Raw genomic sequence first — 27,304 nt, forward strand, 5'->3', positions numbered from 1 at the left:
AGGAGTCAAAGGTCTTTAGCTGCACAACTGAGAAGAGGAATCCTTCCTCTGTCCTTTGGCAGCTTTAAAAACAGACAGTGAATTATGCAAAGTGGTAGAGGTTGGTTCTTCTGTACTGATAAGAATACTGAAATTAAATGTCTGTTTAAATTTAAATGTTCTGGTACAGTGACAATGACAGAATGGAGCGGTTGTTTAATTTTAATGGCTTTGTTTCTGAAGGAAAATGTCGAGATGATTAATTGGTTTGTTATTTGTAATTTTTGTTGCTACTCTGGTTTCTGGCCTGTTTTTTTTTTTGTTTTTTTTTTCTAAATAATGGCGTCTCATAAGCCTGCTTGGGCTCAGCATGTTATTGGTGCAGGACACAATAATAATAATAATTTAAAAAATCTAGATCAAATCTTTTTTATATCATCATGAAAGTAAAACCTTTCAATCTAACTACACAGACTACTAAAGTAAAACGTGTTCCAGTGTCCAGGAAGTATTGAGAGATGATCAGGAAGCAGTCTGTTTCAGTACATGGGTATAAAAGTGGACTTGACCCCTCAGTTTCTGTCGTAAAACACTGTCATATTAACATAAAAAAAAAACCCCAGTAAATATACCGAAGTTAATAGTTTATCAGTGTGTGTTTTAGAAGTAAGGAAGAATTTAGTAATCCCACATGCAGCTGCAGGTTCCTCAGAAAATCACTTGAGTCATGGAATTAAGACAGTAGATTATATCTTTGCATTATTCCCTTCAAGCGGCCGTCACTCCAAGTTATGCACAGAGGTGTGGTGCGCTTTTCACCAGAAATGAATAATGAATAAATTATGAACATCAAATTTGTGACAAAACAGCAATATAATGAAGTATATGATTTTTATTTTTCATATAGAATATGATGCCTTGCTGTTGATGGAAATATCCAATAGATGGGCTAAGTGATACGGACAAAAAAATGTTATCAGGCCTATAGTTTTCACCAAATACCGCAGGAGTCACTTTTTGTGATCAGGAAATAATTGATGAATAAATAATGAAGTACTGAGTATCTAAAATAACACTGAGTCAAGGGCTGACTTTCATTCAGTTTTAGAAGTCATTCACACCTTTTTTGGGTCACTTTCTCGTTTCTTCAAGGTACCTCTCACATCCAAACGGATTGTTAAGTACAGGATTGGCAGACGAGACATGGTGGGTAGTTTTGCCATCAAAGCCAGTACAGCATTAATACACTGGCCAACGGGGATCTGGTGAACCTGAGTGAGACAACTTTGTCCCGCAGTGGATTGAGCAGACTGCAAAGACAGCCACAGTGAACTCACTGCTCTGGTGCTTCATGCAGGAAGTTATTTTACACAGAAGTCAGTGAGTTACCTACATGACCACATAATGAGCTCATGAACCTGTGTGATTAGTTCTGCAATCTGTAAACCTCCTGCTACGATCATTCCAGGTGTCACAGAACATAAATTTTAGCAATACTTCCTTAATACTTTCTAGTTGTGATTCCCCCTCAAGCTCCAAATTGTCACTGATGCAGTTGTTCAGGAACGTACTCTATTAGTTAGCAGTTACTTCCTTCTGTTTTACTCACTCATTCTTTCCCTAGTAACTACTCACCCATTCTTGCATATATACAGTACAATTAGATGTAACTTAGCAACAGAATCGTTACTATGTAGCAACAGATGCATAACATTACAGGGGTATTACATTTATGATATGATATTTAGGATTTTTGATAGAAAACCAGAGACACTTTAATTCAAGTGTTTTTCAAAATTAGGGAGCAGAAGGGACCAAAAAACTCTGCCAGTGAAAGGTTTAGTGAAATGGAAACGGTAAGTGAGTGTTCAGTTGCACAAAGCATTCATCCTCCTCACTCTTAAGATTTCTTATAAGTAATACAGCCTCTGTTTCATTTAAAGTCCGATTCTTCATCCACAGCCGTAGTAAAAGTAATGTCGACTGTGACTGTTCTACTATTACATCATGATTATTTTTATGCGTTAATGTAACAGCTAGATTTTACTGTTGCAGTTGGTTGAGGTGAAGCTGTTTTTTACGGGACGGCACCATTGATTCTTCTCACTATAGATTAATCTGTTGATTATTTAATCTATTAATTAATAAAATTTTAAAAAGTTAGATATGTTGTCAGAATTACCAGAAGTGACACCTTTACCCTATTTCAAATTAAAAGCAATAAATTGTCACATTGGCAAGGCTGGAACCCTGAAATGTTTTTACAAGAAAAAAATACTTAGAGTTAATTTTCTGTCAGTTGCCTATAATTGATTAATTGACCATGTATGTATACTGTTGGGTATTTTAATTTACAACAAAACATTTTTTTCCACAAGATCTAAAATAAAATGTTTAAATTGTTACATAAAATCATAATTTGTAAAGTAACTAAAGCTGCCAAACAATTGTAGTGAAGTCAAGGCTGGTCAATACGGCTTATAAATAATATCTCAATATTTTTAGGCTATGCCACAGTATATGATATAATATATATCTTGATATACACATTTTCTCTTCCATATATTCTCAAATAGTCTAATGCAAATATATAATGATCTTAAAGAATATTTATCAAAATATTGTCAAAATCACAATATGGCAAAGTTTAATTATTATGAAGTCTATGATTTTTTAAAATTATTATTATTTTTTTTTTATTTTTTTTTTTCATATTGAATATGATGCACTGCTGTTGATGAAAATAATAGTTGGGCTGGGTGATATGGACAAAAAAAAAAGAAATATTATGAGGCCTATATTTTTCAATATAGACCTTAATATCGATATTGTAACAATAATATGGAGATAACTATTGATGGTGGAATAAATGAGTACATTTACTGAAATACTTGATGTACTTGTACTTCACTAGAGTTTTCTCTTTTCATGCCATGGTCTACTTCTTCTCCACATTTCAGAGGGAAATATTTAATTTCTTACTTCACTCAGGGCTGGGTAATATATATAAAATATCTTGATATCAGAGATTTTGTCTTGATCGAGTATTGTCTTTTCCTTGAACTTCCCAGACTGTTCTAAGCTGTTCTATTTGCTTTTACGCACTTATAGCAACATTACTGATGTTTATTTGTTAAAAAAATCAATCAATCAGGACCCATCCTTCATTAAATAAGTGATCAAAGAATGATTGACAGGGGCACACTTACATACACTTACTTGAGTTAAACTATACGTGTACTTGGCTGACCAGATGAGGTGAACGTTGCCTCACCTCCATTATCGTTTTGTGTCTCACTGAAACTCTTGAACACTGCTGACATTAACAGGTGAGTCGACAAATAATTGAGTTAATAGGCGCCTATCCATCTGTGTCAGTGAGGCAGCAGCAGGAGGACTGCAAGGAGGAGGAGGAGGAGGAGGAGGAGGGGCCGCCGCCTCTCCAGGAAACACCATGTAAATTAATAGTGGGAGTGTGCAGCAGTCGGTCTGGATTTAACACGGCAGAGGCAGAAGCATCACTCCAACCGGGAAAGTGATTTTCTAACAGTGAAGAGTCCAACAACGACGCTACAGCTTGAACCATGTGTGGTAAGATTTGATTTTTATCCACTTCATATCTTTTAAAACTTGTTGGGAGGAACTGTGCGTTTTACGCACGGGCTCCTGCGGTGCCAGTGCTACAACACTGATGTCATAAGCGATACGCAGAAGAATTCACTGTTATCTTAGTGCACAGCTGGTCTCACGTAGTTAGTCTGATCCTTTTTATATAGATTTTGTTTAATTTTGAGCTGCAGCAGTTGAATAAACGTCTCTGATGTGTGTGGAAGCCTGAAGAGCTTTAAACTGCTACGTGTCAGTGTTTTCACTCACTGGCGTAGAGCGCACGACTTCATTCCAGTGCTGTCATAATAACTGATTCAAGTTATTATGTTGCTTTCACGAGGTGTTTCACATCTATACCGCCAAAGAAACACAAATCGAACCATTAGTACTAATATCGCACATTTTGACAGCCTCACATGTGCCACTCTGGTCGGCACAGGGACGTTTACTGCCTAGAGTAAATCTTTAACAGCTCCTCGGACTCTCCTTGTGTCTGTAAAGAAGAGGCCAAGGCTGTGGGGGAGTGCACCACCAGCAGCCACCCTGCCTGCCTACCTGGCTGCTCCAACACTGCGCGCAATGTGCGTCCGTCAATGGCCAGCTGTGTGCCTGTGGAACATTCCTACACACACACACACACACACACACACACACACACACACACACACACACACACACACACACACACACACACACACACTGGTGGGCGGGTGTATAGGGGCAACATATTCAGTGGTCTCATACTGTATAAGACACTTAGCTTAAGGATGCATCAGCTTGACTCATAATAAATAACGAGATGCAATTTCTGTTGTGAGTTCTTGTCCTTCCCGTGCATTGTTTCTGTTTAAATCCGCAACGATTAAACTGATTAGCTGTCAGCAATTAAATTATTGGAATCATCGGATTGAGGAAAAAAGTATAAATGTATAGTCCTAGTTGGTTGCAGCCCGAGTGAAGCTTACAGATGATAAAAGATCATAGGTGTTGAGTTAAGAGTTCGTCCTTGATCAGCCACATCCTTCTAGAACCAGAACATGACTGTAATCTCATCTAACAACCATTGGCGACTTTGTTCCAAACCTCTTCCACTCAACCCCTTCCTACCATACACTTATTTTTGTCCGTTTTTTGGGAGTGGGTGGGGGTCTTCTCGGGGGAGATTGCTGGTCAGCAGTATATGCCACATAGAAGTGATTTACATCACCTGAAAGCTGGGAACATGAAGATTAATTTGAGGTGCAGCACCCAGTGTGAAGGTTTTCTGGACATAAATCTGTAATAAACATTGTACTTCCTTCAGGTGCCTATTCCCGTTTTGAAAGCTTAGAATATATAAGGACTTAGAGCATTATGATCATAAATTCTTGCAGCACTTTTTAGGCTGATACCATTTATTACACAGATTTGAGCTACAATTTAACCATCTTTTTAACACTGGAGAATTGATAAAAAATGGTCAAAATCCCCTCAAAAATACCGCTATAAACAAAATATGATAATACTCCGCTCAAATGATGCCACTCTCTGCACTCTCTGCAGTTCTGTAAACTTTGCCTGAAAGGTTTGAGCATCTCAGAGGATTCAAGTTGTGTTTCTTTTTCTCCCTCTCTAAAAGGGATCTTTGCCTACCTCAATTACCGAGTGCCTCGCACCAGAAAGGAGATATTTGAGACGCTGGTGAAGGGACTGCAGAGACTGGAGTACAGAGGGTACGATTCAGCAGGTAAGACACTTCGCTTCACAGCGTTGCCGCACACACACACACACACACACACACACACACACACACACACACACACACACACACACACACACACACACACAAAAGCTTATAGTACTCCTTGGCAACACCTGTGTGTCTCACGTCCTTAAAAAATGAGACTCAGGCAACGTTTGACAGTATTCAAAGCATTAAGACAGACAATTTCATTTAAGTTAAGCTACTACAAAAAACTTTAATATTTTGTTGATTTTAAAGGCCCCTGTACACAAAACCAGTAGTGTTTCCACCACGGTAACCAAACCTAAATATAATGCCAAGAATAAAATTGTCTAAATAGAAATCTCCTCTTGCTTCCTTTTAACTGGCTAACATGCAACTCACTGTAACTTTTGCCGAGAAAATATAAACGCAAGTTCATTTTATCTGATTTCACAGAGAATCTGACCAGGTGGCAGTCATTAAGAAAAGCTATCAAGTGGAGCCTGACCAATGTTATTGGCCTGATATTGGCCTATCACAGCTATATGAGTCTATATTCATACTGTTGTCCAATGTGCCTATATAAAAACTTTTTTCATAACAGAACATAATGCAGATTGTACTATTTACTATCACAGGCAGCATTTATACATGTTTGATCCCTTTTCTTAATTCAGGTTTAATATACTCTATTTGTCTTTTTTAATTATTAAAAATACCAGTGAAAGTTCACTCTTTCAGTGTCCTGATATCATTTTGGACAATAGTGTTTACTGTCAAACTGTAAAATACCAGTCTCCATTACATCTCTTTATCATGATTGTTATCTACCACTTTTGAGGGATCACTGCAAAACATATGTTCATGTATACATTCTATAGTCTGTATATTATATTCTGTCCAACAACTATGGGCCAACATATTGATATTGGAACCTTTTTACCTCCTAATATCGGTATCTGTATCAGCCCCAGCGCTCCAATCTGTCAGGGTATACTTCATAAAGACAGCCAGTTTTCTTGCTGATGGTCTCATTTGCATATATTTAACATATAGAGACATCTGCATTAAAATGATGAATCCCTGCAACACATACAGACATAAATGTGTTTAACTCTCTGCCAGTGAGTATTGTAGTGTTGTATTAGATTGTTTCTTTAAAGACACAAACACACCTTTAAGCATACTTCGGTCCTTTGAAATGCAATCAGTCTTGGAGTCTACTCTAAGTAGGTACTCATGATAATGATCTTGAATGAAATGGAGAGAAACTGGTATAGTAACTAACACATGATGTGATTGGCTTGACAGAGTGAGGTATGTGTTGTGTGAGGACACCTTTAATTATAAAGCCAAACAAGAAGTATCTTAATAGACACATTTCTTATAGGAATAATATGTTTAAGCTACCAGTACTACTAAAAAAGCTCCAGTAACGTCCAGCCCAGAGCAACATCCTGCCACATGGACATTTAATAATGTTCGCACACACACTTTGTGTTTGCTCATCCTATTTGTGCAAGATGAAGTCACACAACACAAGACTTCATTCATGCCTTCTATACACACACAAACACACACACACACACACACACACACACACAGACACACACACACACTAACACCTTAGATAATGACATATTAAACCACAGATCACCTCAGATAACTGAGACATCTGTCTTTTCATGATTAAGTTAGAAGACTTAGTGCCGTTTTTAACATCACTATAAATGAATCTCTTATATTCCCCTCTTGTCTCTCTGCAGGTATTGCTGTGGATGGGCCTAACAAGACGACCACTGACATCAACGGCAACACCATCTCCTTGATCAAGAAGAAGGGGAAGGTCAAGGCTCTGGATGAGGAGCTCTACAGTGAGTTTCTGCACATTAAATGATCCATATTTTTCATGAGAGTTTCCCTACATAAAGTCTGGTTTTTAATGTTTGTGGTTCAGCAGGCTTCAAAGTTCAGTGAATGTTATACTGATTTTTAAATCTAAAATGGTTAAAAGATAACAATCGATTCTAACAATCTATACTGTTAGTATATAAATCTTCCTCCCACCAGTCAAGCATGCGTCACTTAGTGGAAACTGGTTCTCTCTGCATGGGTAATGCATGTTGACATGGTGGAAATATTTTTCATATGTGCCAAATGTCTTTTGAATACGTTCCTCTTATGTGTGAAAAAAATATGATACATCAAATTATGCCAAGGGACGTGCACGAGAGGATCCCTGGTATATTCTCTGTCTTGTGAGGGGTCCTTGGCTGAAAAAGAATGGACAGCCTCTGAGTTAGTATTATCACAAAGTCATAATACAGTTTACCTCCTTTTTGAAATAAATTCTCAAAAAAAGCTCTATGCCCCTTCATTGAACAGCCAGAGCTTCATTTTTCTGTCTTGGAAATCCCCTGCTGTTTGTTCGTGCCAGGAAATGGACCGCTGTCGTGTTGTTATGTTTTTATGCTTTTATGATTTCATGCTTTTAAAGGTCTGAAATCAAGCTATCTTGATCATATATATATATATATATATTCATGTATGAAGTAACTATGAATTAACATTCCTCAACTGATGAGCCGATCAAATAAACTCATAGAGGCTTGAATATTTGTTAATGGTGAGCAACAGGAATTCATGATACATCCTGAGTTAACTCATGCATTAAATCATCAGGAGTCATGCATTAGTTAAGCATTACTGAAGTCTATATGCGTTTTAACCTTATTTTGAAGTCTTACTGTTGTGTTTTGCTTGTTCAGAGAAAGACTCACTGGACCTGGACGAGGAGCTGTGCACACACTTTGGCCTCGCTCACACTCGCTGGGCCACACACGGAGAGCCGAGCGCTGTCAACAGCCACCCTCACCGCTCTGACAAGGATAATGGTAATATGTACAAATGTGTTTCCATGCACGCTCACATATATAGACTGGTATGCAGAGTATTTATAGTAACACCCCTGCTTAACTAACTATTAATAATTGCAAAACATACTGTAGGAGTGTCAACATTAATGGCTGTATCTGGTGTTGAATGACGCACAGTTGCTTCATTCAGAAATCAAGATCTAGCGTTCTTACAGGTGCTGGAAATCCTTGAAAGTGCTTGAATATGTTTTAAAGGTTTGAAAAGTGGTTAGATTATATTACACTGTTGCATTACTTTCAAAATAAATCATTCTCTGACGGAATAGCTGATGGAAAAGTCTGCGAGCCGAATTAATAATAACCTTGTTATAAACAGTTTCATGTCAGAACTATTTTCTTTTTAGTCAAAAGACAGTAGTTCCAGAAGATTCTACCATAGAGATTATATAATGAAGAGGGTACATTATATATCAGATCAGATAGCTCAGTTAGCAGAGCATTCATCCAATGTACTGAAGCTATTTGTTCTCTGCAGCAGTTGTGCATTCAACTCCTGCCTGTGACCCGTTGCTGCATGTAATTTCTCCCTTTCCTGTCAATAAACAGTACTACAAGTTAGAAGAAAAAAATATATTTTTTATATTGGGGTAAACTGTCCCCTTAATGTAATGAAGGAAGGAAGTATGGCCTAGTCCTGTGAAGCTTTAAATCACTTCCACACATCATCGTAATACTCCAAGCATCTATGTATACCTAATTAAAACACCCTCACACACCCTCTGTTCTAACTAAATATACACACACCTATTTGTCATTAGAGCAACACGTTCATAGGTGTGTCAATAATGCACCTTGGCTTTAGACCAAGGTATATCTGCTCTTAAAAGTCTGGAGTGTGAGAGTCCATATAACTGAAAGGCTGTGTTGCCAGAAAACTTCTGTTCATATTATATTAGGGTTTATTAGTATATTATTCAGTACAGACTTATTATTACTTGGTTATCATGCCTGTTTGTGACCTTTTCATTGTATAATTGACTGCTCTTGCTATTCTGCTCTACCACGTCATTGTGGTAGTCATACTGAATACACTTGTTGCCTACAGGCGTTAACTCCCATTGTTTAAATTCCTGACTTCCCATACATTCACTGGTATGGCAACATACCAGTGAATGTATGGCTACAGGTGTCAGTCTGTTTCTAGTTTGTTCAGACCTTATACAAAATGTGAACACCCCTTGATTGTGAATCCACATTAGCATAATCAGGAGAGAACACACGAGTGGTTTTTATTACAGTGTCACTAAGACTGGTTTTTGACCTTTGGCCCCTTTGTCTAATCTGTTAACCCTCGCTGCCTGTTCTCAGAGTTTGTCGTCATCCATAATGGCATCATCACCAACTACAAAGAGCTGAAGGAGTACCTGGTAAGTCATCTTACGATCCAGAATTCCTCCTGTTCAAACAAATATGTTAGGAACCTGTTCGGTGCCATTTATAGACCTGCCCTGCAGGTAAAGCTTGTATTACCATCACAGGCTTCAGTTTCATCCTGTTCAGAGGAAAGTCATTCTGTCACTGTCCCTCACATTAGTTACAATGATTATTTACTGTAAAACATAGGACATATTGTTCTGATTATGGGTTAAGCAAATTAACATTAGCTCACATAATGTTATCACATTATGAGAAGAAAATAAATCACATTATTTGTTTTGTTTTTTCACTCCAGCTGCCAGCACTAGAACTATCTATTGAAATAATATTATAAATTTATCACTGAATAACTAAGAGGCAACTTTCACTCTGGATGAGAATATACAAACACGTAACACATAACTTTCATGTTATCCCTGTGCAAAAAACATCTGTAAAAGATAAAGGAAGGATGTTGTAGTTGGGGATGCATCTCTTCTCAGTGGACGGAGACTCTTTTGTTAAAGTGATAGTTTGGAGTTTTTGAAGTGGGGTTGTATGAGGTACTTATTAGTTGTATCACCTACAGTAGATAGTGGTCAGCACACCCTCAGTTTGAAGAAGTAGAGGGAACCAGCACAGAATCTAAGCGATGAACTGTTGTGGACACAGTCAGCAGCAAAACATATTTTAGCCACCTGCACAGCAGTTACAGTTATAAACTCTTTAGTACTGTAACAAACCTGAATGATAAGAAGTAACCAGAGTGAAAGATGGAATTTGTGCAACTGGATCTCGTACAATAACGGGCGGCGCCTCCTCAGCATGCAGTGTGTTTGTGTTTATACTAATATAAACTAAATCTCGCACCTTCCTCAGATCACCAAAGGATACGAGTTTGAGTCAGAGACGGACACAGAGGTCATCCCGAAACTGATCAAATATATTTATGACAACCGAGAGAGGGACAACATCAGCTTCTCCACCCTGGTAGAGAGGGTCATTCAGCAGCTGGTGAGTAGCTCACACACAGAAATACTGACTGCTACCACAACACAGGAACATCAACCAGGGCTGGGTGACATAGCTGACCAAATGTATCACAATATAATGCTTCTTCTCAGTTGATAAATTTAATGATTGATTATTTTTACTGACTTATTTTAATAAACTCTATGAGAAGAAAAGGTGGTTAAGGAATTTAACCACTTTATTTTGAATGAAGCCACCTTTCTTTGATTTGAACTACTGTATTTATCAAGCCACGCAGGTAATGGACTTATTAGACTTTAACAAATACCCCGCCATACTGGCAACCTGCCTTGTCTTTTTTTTTTTTATCAACTATTTCCTCACACCTGCTAACTGATTGTTGTTGTCACTTGTAGCTTGCTCCATTATCAGGGGATATGACAGGCTCATTATGTGCCAGTGCCCAGTTGCATAAAACCACTGTGGCTAAAGTTTCATTTAAATTTCCAAGTAAGGATGTCTTAGAAAAAAAGGCACCCATAACAGTCCCTTAAAAGTGAAATAATTTGTGGAACTTAAGACAAGTGCTGGATGTATGCTGATTGAAGAGGAGGACGAGATACCAAGACACATTCAGGACAGGGGAAAACCCTGCTGGATGCTATGAGTGATGTGCAACTTGTTGGAGACTATAGATTTGACATTAGCCCTAGCAACTTTGTAGCTAGCTAGCCAAACATTTACTTAACCCTGTATTTAGTTGTATTGTTTCATTGAAACTCACCAGTTTTTTTCTTTCTCTTTTCTTGCTTGTTGTTATGTGCTTTCATGCTGGCAATTAATGACTTTTTTTTAAGTTTTTTTTTTTTTTTTTTGCAATTGAGTGTCTATTGCCAATACATATTGTTATTACCCAGGCCTAACGTCAGGCCTTGACAGCAGTGCAGCTAATCTTTGTTTTGTATTAATAGTACAAGATGGCAGGGATGAACTTTCATTTCTTGATTCCTCTAGTGAAGCACACCACAGTTCTTGGCCTTTTTTGACTTCAGCTGTACATTAAGGGATGGAATTTTTTATCACCAGCTTCCTGGTGACTATGAAGGGCAACATCGTGTAGCTTAGCATCATAAAATGTGTCATTAACCGGTCATACACACACACACACACACACACACACTCACTCATTTGCTCATTTTGCAGTGGGCGAAACTGCTTTCCTGTCCATTAAAAACCCTGTACACCATCACAAAAACAGTCTCTATAGCAACCACCTTAGCAGCATCACAAGTGACATCATCACTCGTAGAAGCAGATTTTTTTGGGGTGAGATTGAGCAAGCGTCTCTTTTCCATTGTGTGACTTTCTGGCTACAGAGCTTCACACTTTTGATTGGAGTTTGCTCTCACTCGTCAGAAGAACAGAGGAGGCAAAAACAGCCTGTTCGGATTTGGAGTAATGGGAACCAGATAGTTAGACCCACTAACAGCTTAACCACCATGACACCCCCCGCCCCCCCCAACACATGCACACACACACACACACACACACACACACACACACACACACACACACACACACACACACACACACGCACACATTCAACACCACATACAAACAAACTCGTAGCCAGTTCTGCTTCTAACCACCACAGGCAGCATTGCAGTCAGCGCTTTCGAAACACAGCTGATCTTATACAATAGAGGTCTTATTTCTCTTAACCCCCCCGCTCCCCTCTCACTCACGACTTCCCAACATTTACCCACACCCCCGCCACAACTATCAAACCCCCATAGGGCCAGAAGAAACGTTTGTTTGTGTTCAGAAAATGTTTCTCTTCAAGGTTACATACTTTCCAGGAATACTGGACTAACTCCTACATTTTCCTTTTTTCTATTTTGAATCGTTTCTCCTCATCTTCCCTGACAGTTGACACTGCTGTATTTCAGTCTTTCATCAAGCTAATATGAGCTCAGTGTTTCCTCTGCTTCTTTCTGTCTCAGGAGGGGGCCTTCGCTCTGGTTTTTAAAAGCCGTCATTTCCCTGGAGAGGCAGTGGCCACCAGGTAAGTGCGCACACACACACACACACACACACACACACACACACACACACACACACACACACACACACACACACACACACACACTTTTAGACACACAGCTCTGACATTTCATTCCACATTTTGGTCCAGGATATGTGCAGTGAGCCAGTCACGTTGGAGATGAGTCATCCTCGCTTTTACCACTGTGAAGCAATCACAAATATGACTTGAGTTGCTAACTAGAACCATAAAGGGTTCTTCAGTCTGTCTCCATGGGAGAACCCTTTTTTGGTTCCCGGTCAAACTTTTTGTAAAGATCCACTGTCAGGGAGTTCTACTGAGAACCCAACATACAGGGTTATACCTTGAACCATTTATGAGAGGTTTTTTTTCAGCCAGTATCCCTTATGAGAGGTTCTACAAAGAACACTTCTATGGTATGATGGCTTCACCCAGGACCCTCTTTGGGAGAACCAGAAACCTTTCTGGACAGAACCTTTCTACCCTCTAAGGGTGCTGATGAAAAACAAAAACTTACCCAGGATTCTACTGAGAACCTTTTTATATTCCAAGGGTTTTACCTAGAACACAATCAGGAGATTCTATCAAGAACCATTTAAATTCCACAGACAAGATTCTACCAAGAATTATTTTAGATTCAAAGGGTTTTATCTAGAACACACTTGGGGGTTCTACAAAGAACCTTTTGATAATCCCAAAATTTTTATCTAGGGGGTTCTACCGAGAACCCTTTTATATTATGGTACAAACAACCTTTGTTGAATCCTTGAAGAACTCTTTCTTCCGTAATGGGTTCTAAATTGAACCCCAAGTCTTACAAAGAGCCCTTTCTTCAAAAAAGGTGTTCTTCAGAAGTAAATAGTTCTGGGTAGAACCTCAGCCCTTCAGGGAGAACCCTTTTGGAACCCTTATTTCTAAGAATGTACATGTGACATGTTGTGAATGTCCTTTGCTTATGATAATGACCAATCTGTGCTGTTTTTCAAGTGCACATGTGAATAATGTCTATAAATTCCCGCCCAGCCTGCATGCGTCAGTTGTATCTGCGTCTTAAGACCCAGGCAGAGAGGGGGAGCAAAGCAGAGGTTGAATTCAGGTTCCCCCTCTCCCTCCTGGGCCTCTGGCCTCTGCGCTGCTGGCCCTACGCCGGCTTCTCTGTGACTCATTAACGGAGAGACTAGAGAGTTTCCTGTTTCGTCTCCGGGAAATGCCCATGCCAGAAAGACTCCCAGTTAATCACTCCTCATCATTTTATCTTACTTTATACCTTTCGTGGTTCAGTGAGCAGGGATCAGGAGGAACGGAGACTGCTGGTCCATGGGAGTAAGAGAGGGCAAAATGAGGAGGGCAGAAGGGCAATAAAATGAAGAGAGATAAGAGGGCCGTCATTTGTGGTTTATGAAAACAGGTTTCCTGGCAGTGCTAGTGTTGGCAAGGCTGGTTCTGGATACACTTGCAGAGTCAGTAAACTTTGGCATGTCATTTGTCTACTGTGTGCAGAGGTGGGAAGTAACACAGTACAAATACTTTGTTACTGTACTTAAATAGAGTTTTTAGGTGTTTGTATTTATTTTTCATTTTACCTACATTTTAACACAAATATCTTGCAATTTATCCTCTTGCATCTTTATGCAAGTTACATTGTCAAAACAGGCACACGACTTACATTTTAATGTGTTTGAGGGGAAATATTGATTATTTTCATTTGCATCATTCTGCACCGCCTTCACAATATCAAGACGATTTTATCCTAAATAAATGGGATAGTACGACATCAGTATATATCATGCACAACAGACATAACAAGACAAAACTGACAATGGGGTTGGGTATCATTTGGATTTTAACAATTCTGATCCTGACTCTGCTTATTGATTTTGGTTCTCAACAATGCTCAGTTCCGATTTTTCAGTGTTCTCCTGCATTCTTAATCGAAAAATGATGTGAGACTCATGATTTAATATGACAAATGCATTAGGATACAGAAAGACATGCATGACACAGATGGATAGCCAGGTTGATATATGGTAGCTGCCTGCACTACATGGTTTAATTTGAAACTACTGCAAGTGAAATTTGTGTGTTTGTGAAATCGATACACAGAGTCTAAAATGAAATTGTCCTCAGTGATTCCTTTCAAATCGTAATTTTGGAATCAATTCTTATTTGGATTAAATTCTCAATGCCCAACCCCACAAACAAGAGAGGAAGACTTGATTGGTGAGCTTCAGTTAGATTTGCACAGAAACAGCTGATAGAAATGTCTTTCAGAGGGCAACGTTTTACTTTTATACTTTTAGTACATTTCAGAGCCTGTACTTTTTCACTTTACTTAGTTTAAGAAGTTGAATCAGGACTTCTACTTTTCTTTAGTCTACAGTCATTTTTTGTAATGTGTCTACTTTTGTCACCTCTGATTGTGTACTTGAAGTTTCAGTGCGTCGCATGGATTTGGTTAAACTCGATTCATTTTTGTGGTTAATATGTTGAACAGTCAGAATTGTCCCCCAGGACAGAGGGATGTAGAAATGTTTGCAATTATCTAGTGATGCTAGTCACCACCCGCCCTTTGTCATCAAGAATCAGGACATTTTACTTTCTTCTCAGCTTCTCTTTCTTGAACTTTCTCTCAATCTATTGTTGGTCCATTTTCTTTACGTCCACTCTTTCACTTCATTACGCCTCACTTTTCTTACATACCTTTGCTCCATGTCTCTCCCTCCCTTAGGGTAAATATTGTATTGGATAGCGACCACATGTTTCTGTTTGCAAGCCTCCCTCCTCAAGCCCCACACCCCTTAAAACAACCAGCGGTCTTACGTCAGCGTGGCTGAGCCCCAGAGAAAGGCTGAATAGAGAGAAAAGAAGGATCCAGAAAGAGAAAGACTAGAAATAAGGAGAGGCCTTTTGGATGCAGTTTCTCAAGAGCTGGTGTCATAATAACTCGCCATGAAGAGGTTTTGTTTTGCATTGTGCCACAAGATGACTGTTCAAAGGTGCCATTTATTTTAAGGCTAGTCTCCTCCCTCACCTGTCAGATCTACACGTGGTTACATATTCTCTGCCAATAGGAGAAGCCCACATGGAAGCAGTAGCCAATGAGGACACAGTGACTTGCTCCAGGAACTGTGAGCAAATCTTAGAGGGATGTAGGTGAATGAAGGATCGGTTTACCTGTCTAATGTTGAAGATTAGAGGAGATTTGGAATAAGTGGGAGAATGTCTGAGCCCCTGTCTGCACACAGACAGACTCAACCTCAGGATTGTTCACAAAATTATGTAAAACTAAAGTTGCAAAGATTGAATCTGAAGCAGCACGGGGAAGAAAAAATGAATAGATGGAGGAAAAAATAGGAGCGATAAGTGCCAGGAAACTTCTGTTTTGTTTGGAATATCGCAGTAGGATAGGATGTCAGATTACCTCAACATTCATACACTTTCAAAGCACCACGTGAGTGTATCTGACATTGTTGTGTGTCTACAAAGCCTAATCCTCTCATGTCTCCCACCTCACCCGCACTTTCTCTCCCATCTCCTCCTCCCCCGTTCTTGTCCCGGCAGGAGAGGAAGTCCATTGCTCATTGGTGTGCGAAGCGAGCATGAGCTGCCGACCGATAACATCCCCATCCAGTACAACAGTGGTGAGCTCTGTTCCTCTCTCTGTCTCTGCCATTATCCGCTTACACTGCATCCTAAATCTCTGCCTAAATGCACAGTCACACACAGACATACTGCAGGTACACACATTTCACAGCAGCAAACACAAATCATGCATAGATGTTGAACTAAATGCAAGGTCTGTGCACCTGAGAGAGCATTCATAATTTAAAGGGATAGTTAACATTATTTTACATGGGGTTATATGAGGTAGTGATAGTGTGTTACCTACAGTAGATGCTGTTTAGAGAAACAGGGAGGAGCACCAGGGGACACTAAGCAGCGAACAGAGTCAGCAGTAAAAGGTCTTTTAGCCACTAAAAAGGTCCACCTAAAAAAATCAATATCATTTTATAGTAGTATCAGTCTATATTTAGAATATTTTCTCCACTTTACTTTGCTGTCAGAGAGCCTTCTCTGATGAGAATCTGCCATTATATAAGCCAAGCCAGCCTAACTCCATAGGTAATATCAGTATTTTATCTTCGCAGAACACGAGAGTTGCTGGTCTACCACTGCCTTGATCTGTTACGTTAGTTTGTTGTTTGTTTGTTGTTGTTACTGTGTGACTTTGGTGAATCAGAGCTATCCTTTTGAAACACCAGTTACACAATTACACACACACACACACACAGATCAGTGCAGCAGTAGACCAACAACTCTGATGTTCTGTGATTAAATATAGCATACACTGATACTGATACTTTTTTTTTTTTTTTGGTGGACCTTTTTTTAAGTGGCTGAAATACGTTTTGTTGCTGATCCTGTCCACAGCAGGTCATGGCTTAGCTTCTGTCCTGGTGTCTCTCTCTCTCTGCCTCTCCAAACCACGGATGTGCCGATCAGCATCTATCGTGGGTGTCACATACTATCAATAAGTCATAAAACCCCACTTGGTATTGTGGTTTATTGTTTTATTGGTCACGTACGTTTTAAAAGTCAATGAAGGGACTTCTCAAGCTGCTTGCTTAGTCACAAACCAGAAAACAGATGTAGAAAAAAGGAGGAAATTAAATATGGACACCTTAGATGCAGACATAGTGTAGCACACAACTGTTAAAGAGCTATATTCCTGTGTGGAAAAATCTTTGAACAGACCACTTTTAAACACATCTTAAAAGGATGAAGCAGGCGAAGAACGAAACCAAAAACGCATTAGTCCGTCTCTCAACACCTCCCATCTTCTCCAATCTGTCTGTGGCTCTTGGCCGCGCGCCCGTTCGTCTCTACTGAAGGTATAAATCTAGAAAACAGGTCATGAATATACTTCATTTTGGAAAAAGATTAAATAATGTCCCAAAACAGCCAGGCACTGTACTTCTGAGCAAACTCAAACAGGGGTAAATATTTGTTTGGGACCATTTTCAGCCACTGATATGTGCTAGTGAGTATTTACAGCGGCAGGACTGTGTACGTGGGATCAAATTAAAATAAACTACAGTGCCTGTGTTCATCATAGTGAAGGAACACGTCAACAAGTGCAATGGTGTGATTCAATGATGTGTTTTTAATGGTCTTTGGACAACAGAATTAGCTAAATCAGGCTTTGGCTACACAGGTTATGAGTAGGATAAATTCATTGTTAGTTTTAGACTTTTCATGGACTTATCTATTAATGGGTTGTTAATGAATGCTCTTGGCTAACTGTAGAACTCACACAATATGTTTTGTGGTTCTGTTGTTCATTGTGCAGTAATTCTGTTAAAAGACTTTCTTAGAAAGCCGTCTGTGTTGCCAGGGATTTCTGTGTGTCGTTTGAGAGGATAGTGGTCCTCTGTAAATTCTTTTGCTTCTCAGTCCCAGACTCCCCAGCAATAGAGACCGAGTTTAAAAGTTTACGCCAGCATTTTTCTTGTAATCTTTTCAGATATGCCTGTTCTGATACAATGATAGCATCTGTCAGTAATAATTATTTATTGTGAGCAACACCCTGCACGTCTTGAGTGTTGTTCTTCATCTCTACTGTGCGCAGGACAGTGTCTTTACTGTCTTATCTGTTTACATAAAATTTATGGTTCCTAATGGCTGAAGTGAGATCAGTCCGAAGTGCAAAGCAGAGTTTGGGGCCAGGAGGGTGTGTCGTTTTAATGGCTGAAAAAAAAAAACATCTCTCTGGCCGTCTCTCTCATAGAGAACCTAATATCTTTATCACTACATGTCTTCTTTAAAAGTGCTTCACTGTCTAAACAATATACAAAATATACAAAATACCATAGCAACAGTAAATAAGACTCTTGTGTTCTAAGCTCAAAAGATGATCCTCCCTGATCCCACGTTTGCTGAGCACATTTGTCTTTTCTTTACTGGGGATCTACTGTAGATTTCATCTTTCAGTTTACTTTTTATTGCCGTTGTAAAGCAATCTGGTAGATTTGTAGAGATGTCTACTTTTTTGAATATAATGGAACTAGAGGGCACTTGACTTGTGGTGCTCAAAGAATACACACAACAAAAACTTAAAAAGAATTTGTATTTCCAAAAATGATGACCTGATTACTGAAGACAGCTCTTGTTTTGTTTTGTTTTTTTGCTATGATATAAATCACAGGTCCCCAGAGTTTCTGTGGGGGTCTGTCACATCAATGTTTGACATTAAAATATATCTGAAAACATACATTAAAATTAATCCAACATATTATTAGCAAAGATAAATTGGTCTGTTCATAAAAAAGTAAAATCTTAAAAAATTAATTTACACAACACTGACTGAAAATCAAACTAGTTAGCCGAGCATTATTTACAATCTGTTTCTTAATATACTTAATTATACTTACTTGTTTCTTTCTTCATATTGATATTAGGTTGCTAATTTAAATCTGGCCAGTGACTATGGATGAAAATTAACCCTCTGGCTAATTCTGCCATATTTACACTAATATTTATTGAGATTTATTAAAATTATTATTATTAATAGCCATCACATCAGTGTCATGTCATGTTAATTTGTGAACATAAAGCAATACAGACATTTATTCATGATCGTACTGCAGATATTCTGTCTCGTGGCTGTTATCAGTTCAGTGTTTCACTGACTGAATCTGGAAGTTGAGAGGAAGAATTTAAGTGATGAGCACATCTTGATTGTTTTAGTCACTCAGAGTCATTGTGCGACCTCTGACCTCTGACTTTTGACCCTGCAGCTCACTTCAAGGAGGGAGTCCAGGAAAAGAACAGCCATAACCGTCCTGACTGCTCCAACGGCATCAATTCTGTGGGGGATGGCAGGGCTGTGGAGTACTACTTTGCCTCTGATGCCAGGTGAGATAACAGTTATCTGTGTGGTGAAGCCAGTATCAGTACCACGTCACTGATGCTTTCTTTTGTCTTCTTATTAATGTCACTCACAAACATGAGCAAAAAATCATCTAAAAAAAAAAAAAAAAAGCAGGTTTGTTGCCCTAAAAATCATCATCAATTCATCACATGTATTCATCTTATCTGTTATCCCACAGCGCCATCATTGAGCACACCAACAAGGTGCTGTACATGGAAGATGACGACGTCGCCGTGGTGATGGGCGGGAAACTCTCCATCCACAGGATGAACCGGCAGGCCGGTGAGGATCCAGTAAGGGCGATCCAGACCCTGCAGATGGAGCTACAACAGATCATGAAAGGTCAGACAATGATCCAAAAGACATTGTTTTTATTTTATTTTGTTTTACTTTATTTTATTTTATTTTATATGGTTTCATTTTATTTTATTTTATATTGACCACCATTAATAAATGATAAACTGACAGTCAATTAAATTTAGTTAATAGTTATTTTATTATAACACCGAAATTATAATAAATAATGTTTAATAGTATTAGTAATACCACAGTTTATGTTTTGACTAAAAAGTTCAATAAACTCTTTTTTTATTATTATTCTAGGGTAGTTCAGCTCAAAAGGAAATTGTTAAACATACGAGATCACTAACAACACAACTTCTAACAAATCCTACTGAGTACATGCAGCGCTCTCAGTGCAGTCTTTTTTCTAGACTTATACTCGCTCGCCCTCTGCTGGTGAAAACATAATACTTACCTACGTATGTGCATTATTAACTGAATGCTCCTCCTTTTCCAGGCAACTTCGATTCCTTCATGCAGAAGGAGATCTTTGAGCAGCCAGAGTCAGTAGTCAACACCATGAGAGGCCGGATTTGCTTTGACACCAACACAGGTGACTAATCATTTCTCAACCTGCCCTGAGCCTCACGGTTAAAGGATATGCTGTGCACCTAAACACCTTGAATCAATATTTGCAGGAAAAAAGCCAGGATACAGGATCTGCCATTCGTTTGTGTAGTTCTTATCATAATAATATGGAGTTTTGAAAGAGGTTTGAAAGAGTTTTGAAAGATAAAAAGAGAAACCAGAGACTAAAACATTTATTTACACATCACCTCAGCTTCCTATCCAAATGCCACCCATATCTTCCAGCATTAACAGAGTAATTATATGACTATATTCAAGATACCATGGCACTCCTTGGGTAAATTTGTTTAAACTTTGTGCAGCAGCTGTTAATGATGGCTATCATGTATTTCCATGAGAACCTGAAATATGTGATGAATCAACAGTATACAGCTTTAACTAATGTAACTGTCTCCTCTGTCCTCAGTGATTCTTGGTGGGCTGAAGGACCACCTGAAGGAAGTCAAGCGCTGCAAACGGCTGATCTTGATTGGTTGTGGCACCAGCTTCCATGCTGCAGTGGCTGTGAGTATTAAAAATAAACATGATAATGATCATTTCGTGAGAAAGACAGTGATGATTAATAAAAGTTAAGCTCAAAACATGAAATTACTGTTTGTATGGAGAGTGATGATGATGCTTTTGTGTCCCTGATTAACAGACCAGGCAGATCCTCGAGGAGCTGACGGAGCTGCCTGTCATGGTGGAGCTGGCAAGTGACTTCCTGGACCGCAACACGCCTGTTTTCAGAGACGACGTTTGCTTCTTCATCAGCCAGTCAGGTGAAAACGCCTCACTGAAACATTAAAGAGACAGTTCACGCCAAAATCAAAAACATGTATTTTTCCTCTGTCCTGTAGTGCTGTATATCCATCTAGATTGTTCTGGTGTGAGATATCCGTCATAAAGATGTCTGCCTTTTCATGAATATAATGGTACTAGATGGCGTTCAGCTTGTGATTCTCAAAGCACCAAAAAAAAAAAAAAAACAAATCAAAATTGAAACTCTCGACAGCAATAAACATCATGACCTGGTTACTCAACATAATCAACAAACGTTGTTGTGTTGTGTAGGAACTACTTTCTTTATACCATAAAAATTTAGTAGTTCCTACATGCAACTGCTCAAATTAGGTCTGTCTTGAGTAACCAAATTAAGTTTTTTGTGTTTTGAGCACCACAAGGTGATTACCATAGAGTTCCATTATATTTTAGAGAAGGCAGACGTCTCTATGGCTGATATCTCCAAAACTCAGCAACTCAAAACAGTCTAGATGACTAAAGAGTGCTACAGATAAAAGGAAAACTATGTATTTTTGACTATGGAGTGAATTGTCCTTTTAAAGAAACCTATCCTTACAAACTGATCTCATATTTTTTGTCCTCTGCAGTTACTGGTTCAGTTTTCTTTTTGATTTTAATTCCTTAAAAACAGTGTTTTGAAGTGACGTTTTTTTGTTCCTAAAGAGAAACTTGCCTCACGCTGTCGGGTTCTACGTGAATCCTGTTGACAGTGTCATCATCTTTTCATTTTTTTCTCTCTAACTGTGGCCTTATTGTGTTGTAACTCTGCATCGTAAGCATATCTTTTCTTTACCTTCGCTCCCTCAGGAGAGACAGCAGACACCTTGATGGCGTTACGCTACTGCAAGAACAATGGCGCTCTGACAGTCGGTATAACTAACACCGTGGGCAGCTCCATTTGTAGAGAAACAGACTGCGGAGTCCACGTCAATGCTGGGCCTGAGATAGGAGTGGCCAGCACCAAGGTATAGTTCATACTGTGCATCCCGGTTTAGAGCATCTTTTCAGATGCAAAATAGACATGTTTTTCATACTTAAAGGGAAAGTTTGGATTATATGATGTCAAGCTATTTGAAGTATTGATTGATAGTCAGTGTATCACCTGCAGTAGATGGTGGTTGGCACACCTCCAGTTTGGTGGTTAATGGTAGTTTCCTGTCAGAAAAGGTTGTCTGATGGCAAAGCAGTAAAAATATTCTAAGTATAGTGTACACTTACAGTGATAGATTTTTTTTTCTTTAATTGCTGACCCTGTCAACAGCAATACCTTGCTTATCTTCTGTGCTGGTACTGCTCATCTACTGTAGTACTACTACTTTAATATATAAGGTGTCCAGCAGCATTCGCAACACCTGAATTTCATGATAAAATGAATCTCTTTAAATACAGAACTGTGTACTAGATTTGCTGTTCACCACAGTTTAAGGTTATCTGAGCGTCTCTTGTGTGTGTGATCCAGGCCTACACCAGTCAGTTTGTGGCCCTCATCATGTTTGCCCTGATGATGAGTGAGGACAGGCTCTCCCTACAGACAAGACGACTGGAGATCATCAACAGCCTCAAGCTTCTACCAGGTCAGTCCAACAAACACCAGTAAATCAAGTCTTTGCGGTCTCAGCATGAGCATACAGCATCTTTAAATGTTGACAGAATGACAAATCAAAGTAACAAAATACTGTTTTGTTAAAAAACATGGGCACTCATATTCTCACTGTTACTTAACTCCGTCTCCACATTATTCATTTTTCTCTCCTAGAGCTGATAAAGAAGGTGTTGTCCCTGGATGACAAGATAAAAGCCATCGCAAACGAACTGTACCAGCAAAGGTCGCTTCTGGTCATGGGCCGAGGTTTCCACTATGCCACCTGCCTAGAGGGGGCGCTGGTGAGTTGAGAATGGCACAGTAGACCGTCAAAACACTGCAGGTCACTTGAATAACATGAAGAATGAAGACAAAACTGAAGCATTAGATGAAATAACAGAGTTGTCACCTCTGTAGTTCTGTATGTGTTATGTTATTATCCAGAATATTTAACTGAGCTCGTTTTATTTTCATTATTCTGATGCAGAAAATCAAGGAGATCACTTACATGCACTCAGAGGGCATCCTGGCCGGGGAGCTGAAGCACGGTCCTCTGGCGCTAGTAGACAAAGACATGCCAGTCATCATGATCGTCATGAGAGATGCCTGCTACACCAAGTGCCAGAATGCTCTGCAACAAGTCACTGCCAGATCGGTATGTCCTGGAAAAACAGATCCGCAGGCTCTGAAACACACCTGGTCTTGTGGCACCTTCACACAAATGACTAATGCCAATCCTGTTCGTGACTCTCTCTCCATCAGGGTCGGCCCATCATCCTTTGTTGCCAGGACGACCCTGAGATGACTAAGAATGCCTACCAGACCATCGAGCTGCCACATACTGTGGACTGTCTGCAGGGCATCCTCAGCGTCATCCCCCTGCAGCTCCTGTCCTTTCACTTGGCTGTCCTGCGAGGATATGACGTAAGTGGTCAACACAGTTTTTGACTCAAATCTCTCACTCTGTATGAAAAAAATCCTTTTCACTGAAAGTATTTTTGCTTTAACATTTGTTTTTGAATAATACAGTATTAAGTGCTTTTTATATACCAAAAGTCTGGAGGAGATGTGAGACTTTTTGTCTGTTAATTTGATTACTGACCTGAGCCAAAGAAATTAAATATTAGGCTATTATCTTTCTTTGAAATCTTATGAGGATGAAATCATCATTTAGATATTGTTGTTCATAACTGTCACGTCTATCACATGGCTCACTGTGATGGACATGAGTTTAATTTTTTTTATCAGATGATTTTGAATATGAATGTTGTCTTAACCCAAAACTGATTAGAGTTGTAAAAATTGATATGCAGTATATGTCCTATAATTTGCTATTCAAATACTTTCAGTTGCATCTATTTACATATGGAAAATATAGATATTGTTGCATGTTACTTTGCACTGAGTAGAACAACATAAAATGTTTGTCAGTGTGTTTTTAATTTAAAAATAATTCTGAATATCACAGTATAATTTCAACATTTCAGTGGAATTTAATTTACATGCAGCACAACTGACTCTGAGGCTATTTTTTGCCTGCAGTTAATTAATTATTAATATACTGTACAGTGGTTGTGGAGAACAGCTTACCAAGCTGCACCTGCTAGGGCAGAATGTGCATCTGCATGTGTGCATGTGTGTGCGCAGCGTGTTTCACTTTGAAATGTTTTAAAGGCTTTGTTTTAAATACGTTTTCACCTTTAAAAGTCCTGTCTCACCAATGTGGACAGCCACCTTGTGTTTTCATAGTTTACACACTTGTGTCACGTATAATGTCTTTTGACTACATTTGACAGTTCATAAGGACGTGAAACTGTCAGTGACTCAGAAATTAATGTGTACATTGTGCTTTTCTTATAACACCTTTGTGAGGGCTCTCTCAGTTTTTATCTACTTGTAATTGTGTTTGTTTTGGTGTGAAAGGGAAATGTATGTTTCCTTGATAACAGTGATACAGTGGATGTTCAGTGATTGTGACACAACACTTAAACCTAAATACTGAGGTTTAAGTAAGGGTTGCAAATTTTGTCCTTTTCCCCTAAGCAATAAGACAATAACAATCAATAATTGATTAATTGTTGATAATTTACCAGATACAAATGCATGTCTTCTCAACTTACTGAAACAATTCTAGGAGCACATTAGTTATGTGAAGCATTCATTTCTAAAGTGCAGAAATTTTAAACAAACAGAATAATAGAACAGTAAGGCTCTTTCTCAAAATGGCAGCTCTTGTCCAAAAATGGCTTTGTCAAAAGAAAACAATTTGAAATGACACAATTACTGCTGTTCATAGACTAACAAGGCAGACCAAACTAACTTGTGAGAAAACCTGTTAGCTCTGGAGAAATTAAAAAAAAAAGTACATCATCAATTAATTAATGACAATTAACCATTTAATGATGAAACATTAACATTCCCAGTTTAGGCGTGTTATTCATTAGGCACACACAGATTTACTGGCCAAAGATCAATAGCAGCCAATATTATTGATTGCAATTGTCCTATCAGCAAATAAGATAACATTCACAACTGATGGCAGTGACCAATATTTACCTGCTGTGTCGCATTAATTTTGCACTAAAGGTTATGCTGGTTATTAGTGGTCAGATTCGGACAACTGTAGTTAGCATACCCAGGTGTGGTTCAGAGGAGGAGACACTGGCTGGACACAACTCTAGTACGACATAAAGAGGGGAAAAGGTGCCAGTTTTTTAATGAAGATATATTTCTTTCCCTTGCACAAAAAGAAGAGTTAATAACAACAAAAATGAAATAAACAACCACCAAAAAATACAGTTATCCGTATCAGCAAAATTCTTTCTTCAAACATCGGAACTGACCCAGAACTTCACGATCAGTACATCCCTAAAATTTATACTTGTTATACCGAGTGTAAAGAAAATGTACAGTGCAGTCACAGTTTGCTCTAACAAACTACCTTCTCTTGTTGCAGGTTGACTTTCCCAGAAACTTGGCCAAGTCTGTGACCGTGGAATAATTACACATCACAAAGCACAGGAGAGGAGAAAGGAGGCTCATAGATTTACAGTGCAATTAAAATTTTATTATGTGTGTGTGCATGTGTTTGTGTGTGTATGGTGAAGTTGGAGCCAAGTAGGAGTGTGTGTATATGTGTGTGTGTGTGCGTGTGTGTGTGTGAACAGATGAAGGTGTGAGTGAGAGACAGTGACAAATGACAGAGGGAGGTATACGGTACAATGACTTAAAAAAAAAAAAAGAGAAAAATGTGAAGTCCGACCAATACACTGCTGTGGAAGTGCCAGTGCCATTGAGGCCTTGCGGAACAACCTATGAAAACAACATCCAGAGCAACACGCTGTGCCTTTAGTCTTATCTCAAGTTGAGCCAAAAAGACATACAACAGACTCCGCAGAAAAGCATTGATATGGTATATTGAAGTGTTTACAGTTGTGCAATATGGGGACCAAATGTGCATTATGAATGTACACAATCATGAGTGAGGTGATTAATTCTCTTCTTGTTTTATTAATTTTTTTTGTCTGTTGGGGCCTTCTTACCTCTCTTTACATTATGGGAAATGTAGGAATTCAGTAGTTTTATTCCAGCGAGTTCTTTCGAGTATTGAAGTCTCATTTTTTTTACATCTGGTTGCATACTCATGCCATCGTGATGCCTGGTGGGCCATTAATCCAACACTTCAATATTTTTAGCAAAGTATACCAGAAGGAAGTTTCTCAATCACTTTTACTTGATTCTTTTGATATGTTTCTGCTCCATTTTAGTGTTGTTTTATTTTAATTTAAAATATATATTGTATGTCTATTTTTTTCAACAGGAATACCGTTTCCAAAATCATCTCATAGTTAAACATCAACTTTTTCCCCAGAGTTTATTCACTCTTATTCTTGTCATAGAGTGGAGCATTTCCATAGATGTACATGAGAATTATTTAATGAGCACTCATGCAGCAAAAAAAAAAAAAAAAAAACGTACCATAACTTAATGTAACAATAATACTTGTTTTGCCAGCCATTTGTATTGGTTTATGAAGATGATAATATTCTGTATTTATCTGATTTTTATTTTATAAGGGCTTAAAAGAGGGTTTGATTTATATCTTTATGATTGTATTTTATACTGTATGTTTTATAGACATAAACAGGCACTATGAATCAATAAATAGATAAAGCATTCTATTCAAATTCAAGTTGTTTCTCTTTATTTCTTATTACTTGTAAGTGTTTGTTGTGGGGCTGAACGATGTTAAAAAATTATTTAGATTGAAATAATGGCATTGAAGGCAATTATTTTGACTGATATTGCAGTTGCAATATTATTTGTAATATTAGAGGGGACTAATATATAAATAAATATATAATTATTCTCATTTTTCTGGCAAATTTTTTTTGCTGAAAGGTCAGAGTCACAGCAGCCTCACTATACATACTTTTGCCCAATTCCTAAAGGTCAA

At 38.5% G+C, this 27,304-nt stretch overlaps 1 protein-coding gene across 1 annotated transcript; it reads left to right on the forward strand.

Annotated features, from left to right (window-relative positions):
• Positions 1-3,416: 3,416 nt before the first annotated feature.
• gfpt2 (glutamine-fructose-6-phosphate transaminase 2) lies at positions 3,417-26,685 on the forward strand. Its single transcript, XM_084719295.1, has 19 exons — positions 3,417-3,570; positions 5,207-5,314; positions 7,060-7,167; positions 8,062-8,187; positions 9,538-9,596; positions 10,465-10,599; positions 12,561-12,622; positions 16,184-16,263; positions 19,420-19,537; positions 19,732-19,895; positions 20,353-20,448; positions 20,890-20,987; positions 21,124-21,244; positions 22,074-22,231; positions 22,726-22,840; positions 23,023-23,150; positions 23,336-23,503; positions 23,611-23,772; positions 25,805-26,685. Exons 1-19 carry the CDS (start codon positions 3,564-3,566, stop codon positions 25,847-25,849), a joined length of 2,058 nt encoding a protein of 685 aa, XP_084575421.1. The 5' UTR covers positions 3,417-3,563; the 3' UTR covers positions 25,850-26,685.
• Positions 26,686-27,304: the final 619 nt, after the last annotated feature.

This window comes from Lutjanus erythropterus, chromosome 5 (assembly GCF_056507025.1).
Source record: "Lutjanus erythropterus isolate fLutEry1 chromosome 5, fLutEry1.hap2, whole genome shotgun sequence".
NCBI classification, from domain to species: domain Eukaryota; kingdom Metazoa; phylum Chordata; class Actinopteri; order Lutjaniformes; family Lutjanidae; genus Lutjanus; species Lutjanus erythropterus.

Bases quoted from the DNA above. Each gene is read 5' to 3' on its own strand.
- gfpt2 (XM_084719295.1), top strand. The intron at 20,449-20,889 runs GTGACTAATCAT...CTCTGTCCTCAG, and splicing joins TTGCTTTGACACCAACACAG to TGATTCTTGGTGGGCTGAAG. The intron at 23,151-23,335 runs GTGAGTTGAGAA...ATTCTGATGCAG, and splicing joins CCTGCCTAGAGGGGGCGCTG to AAAATCAAGGAGATCACTTA.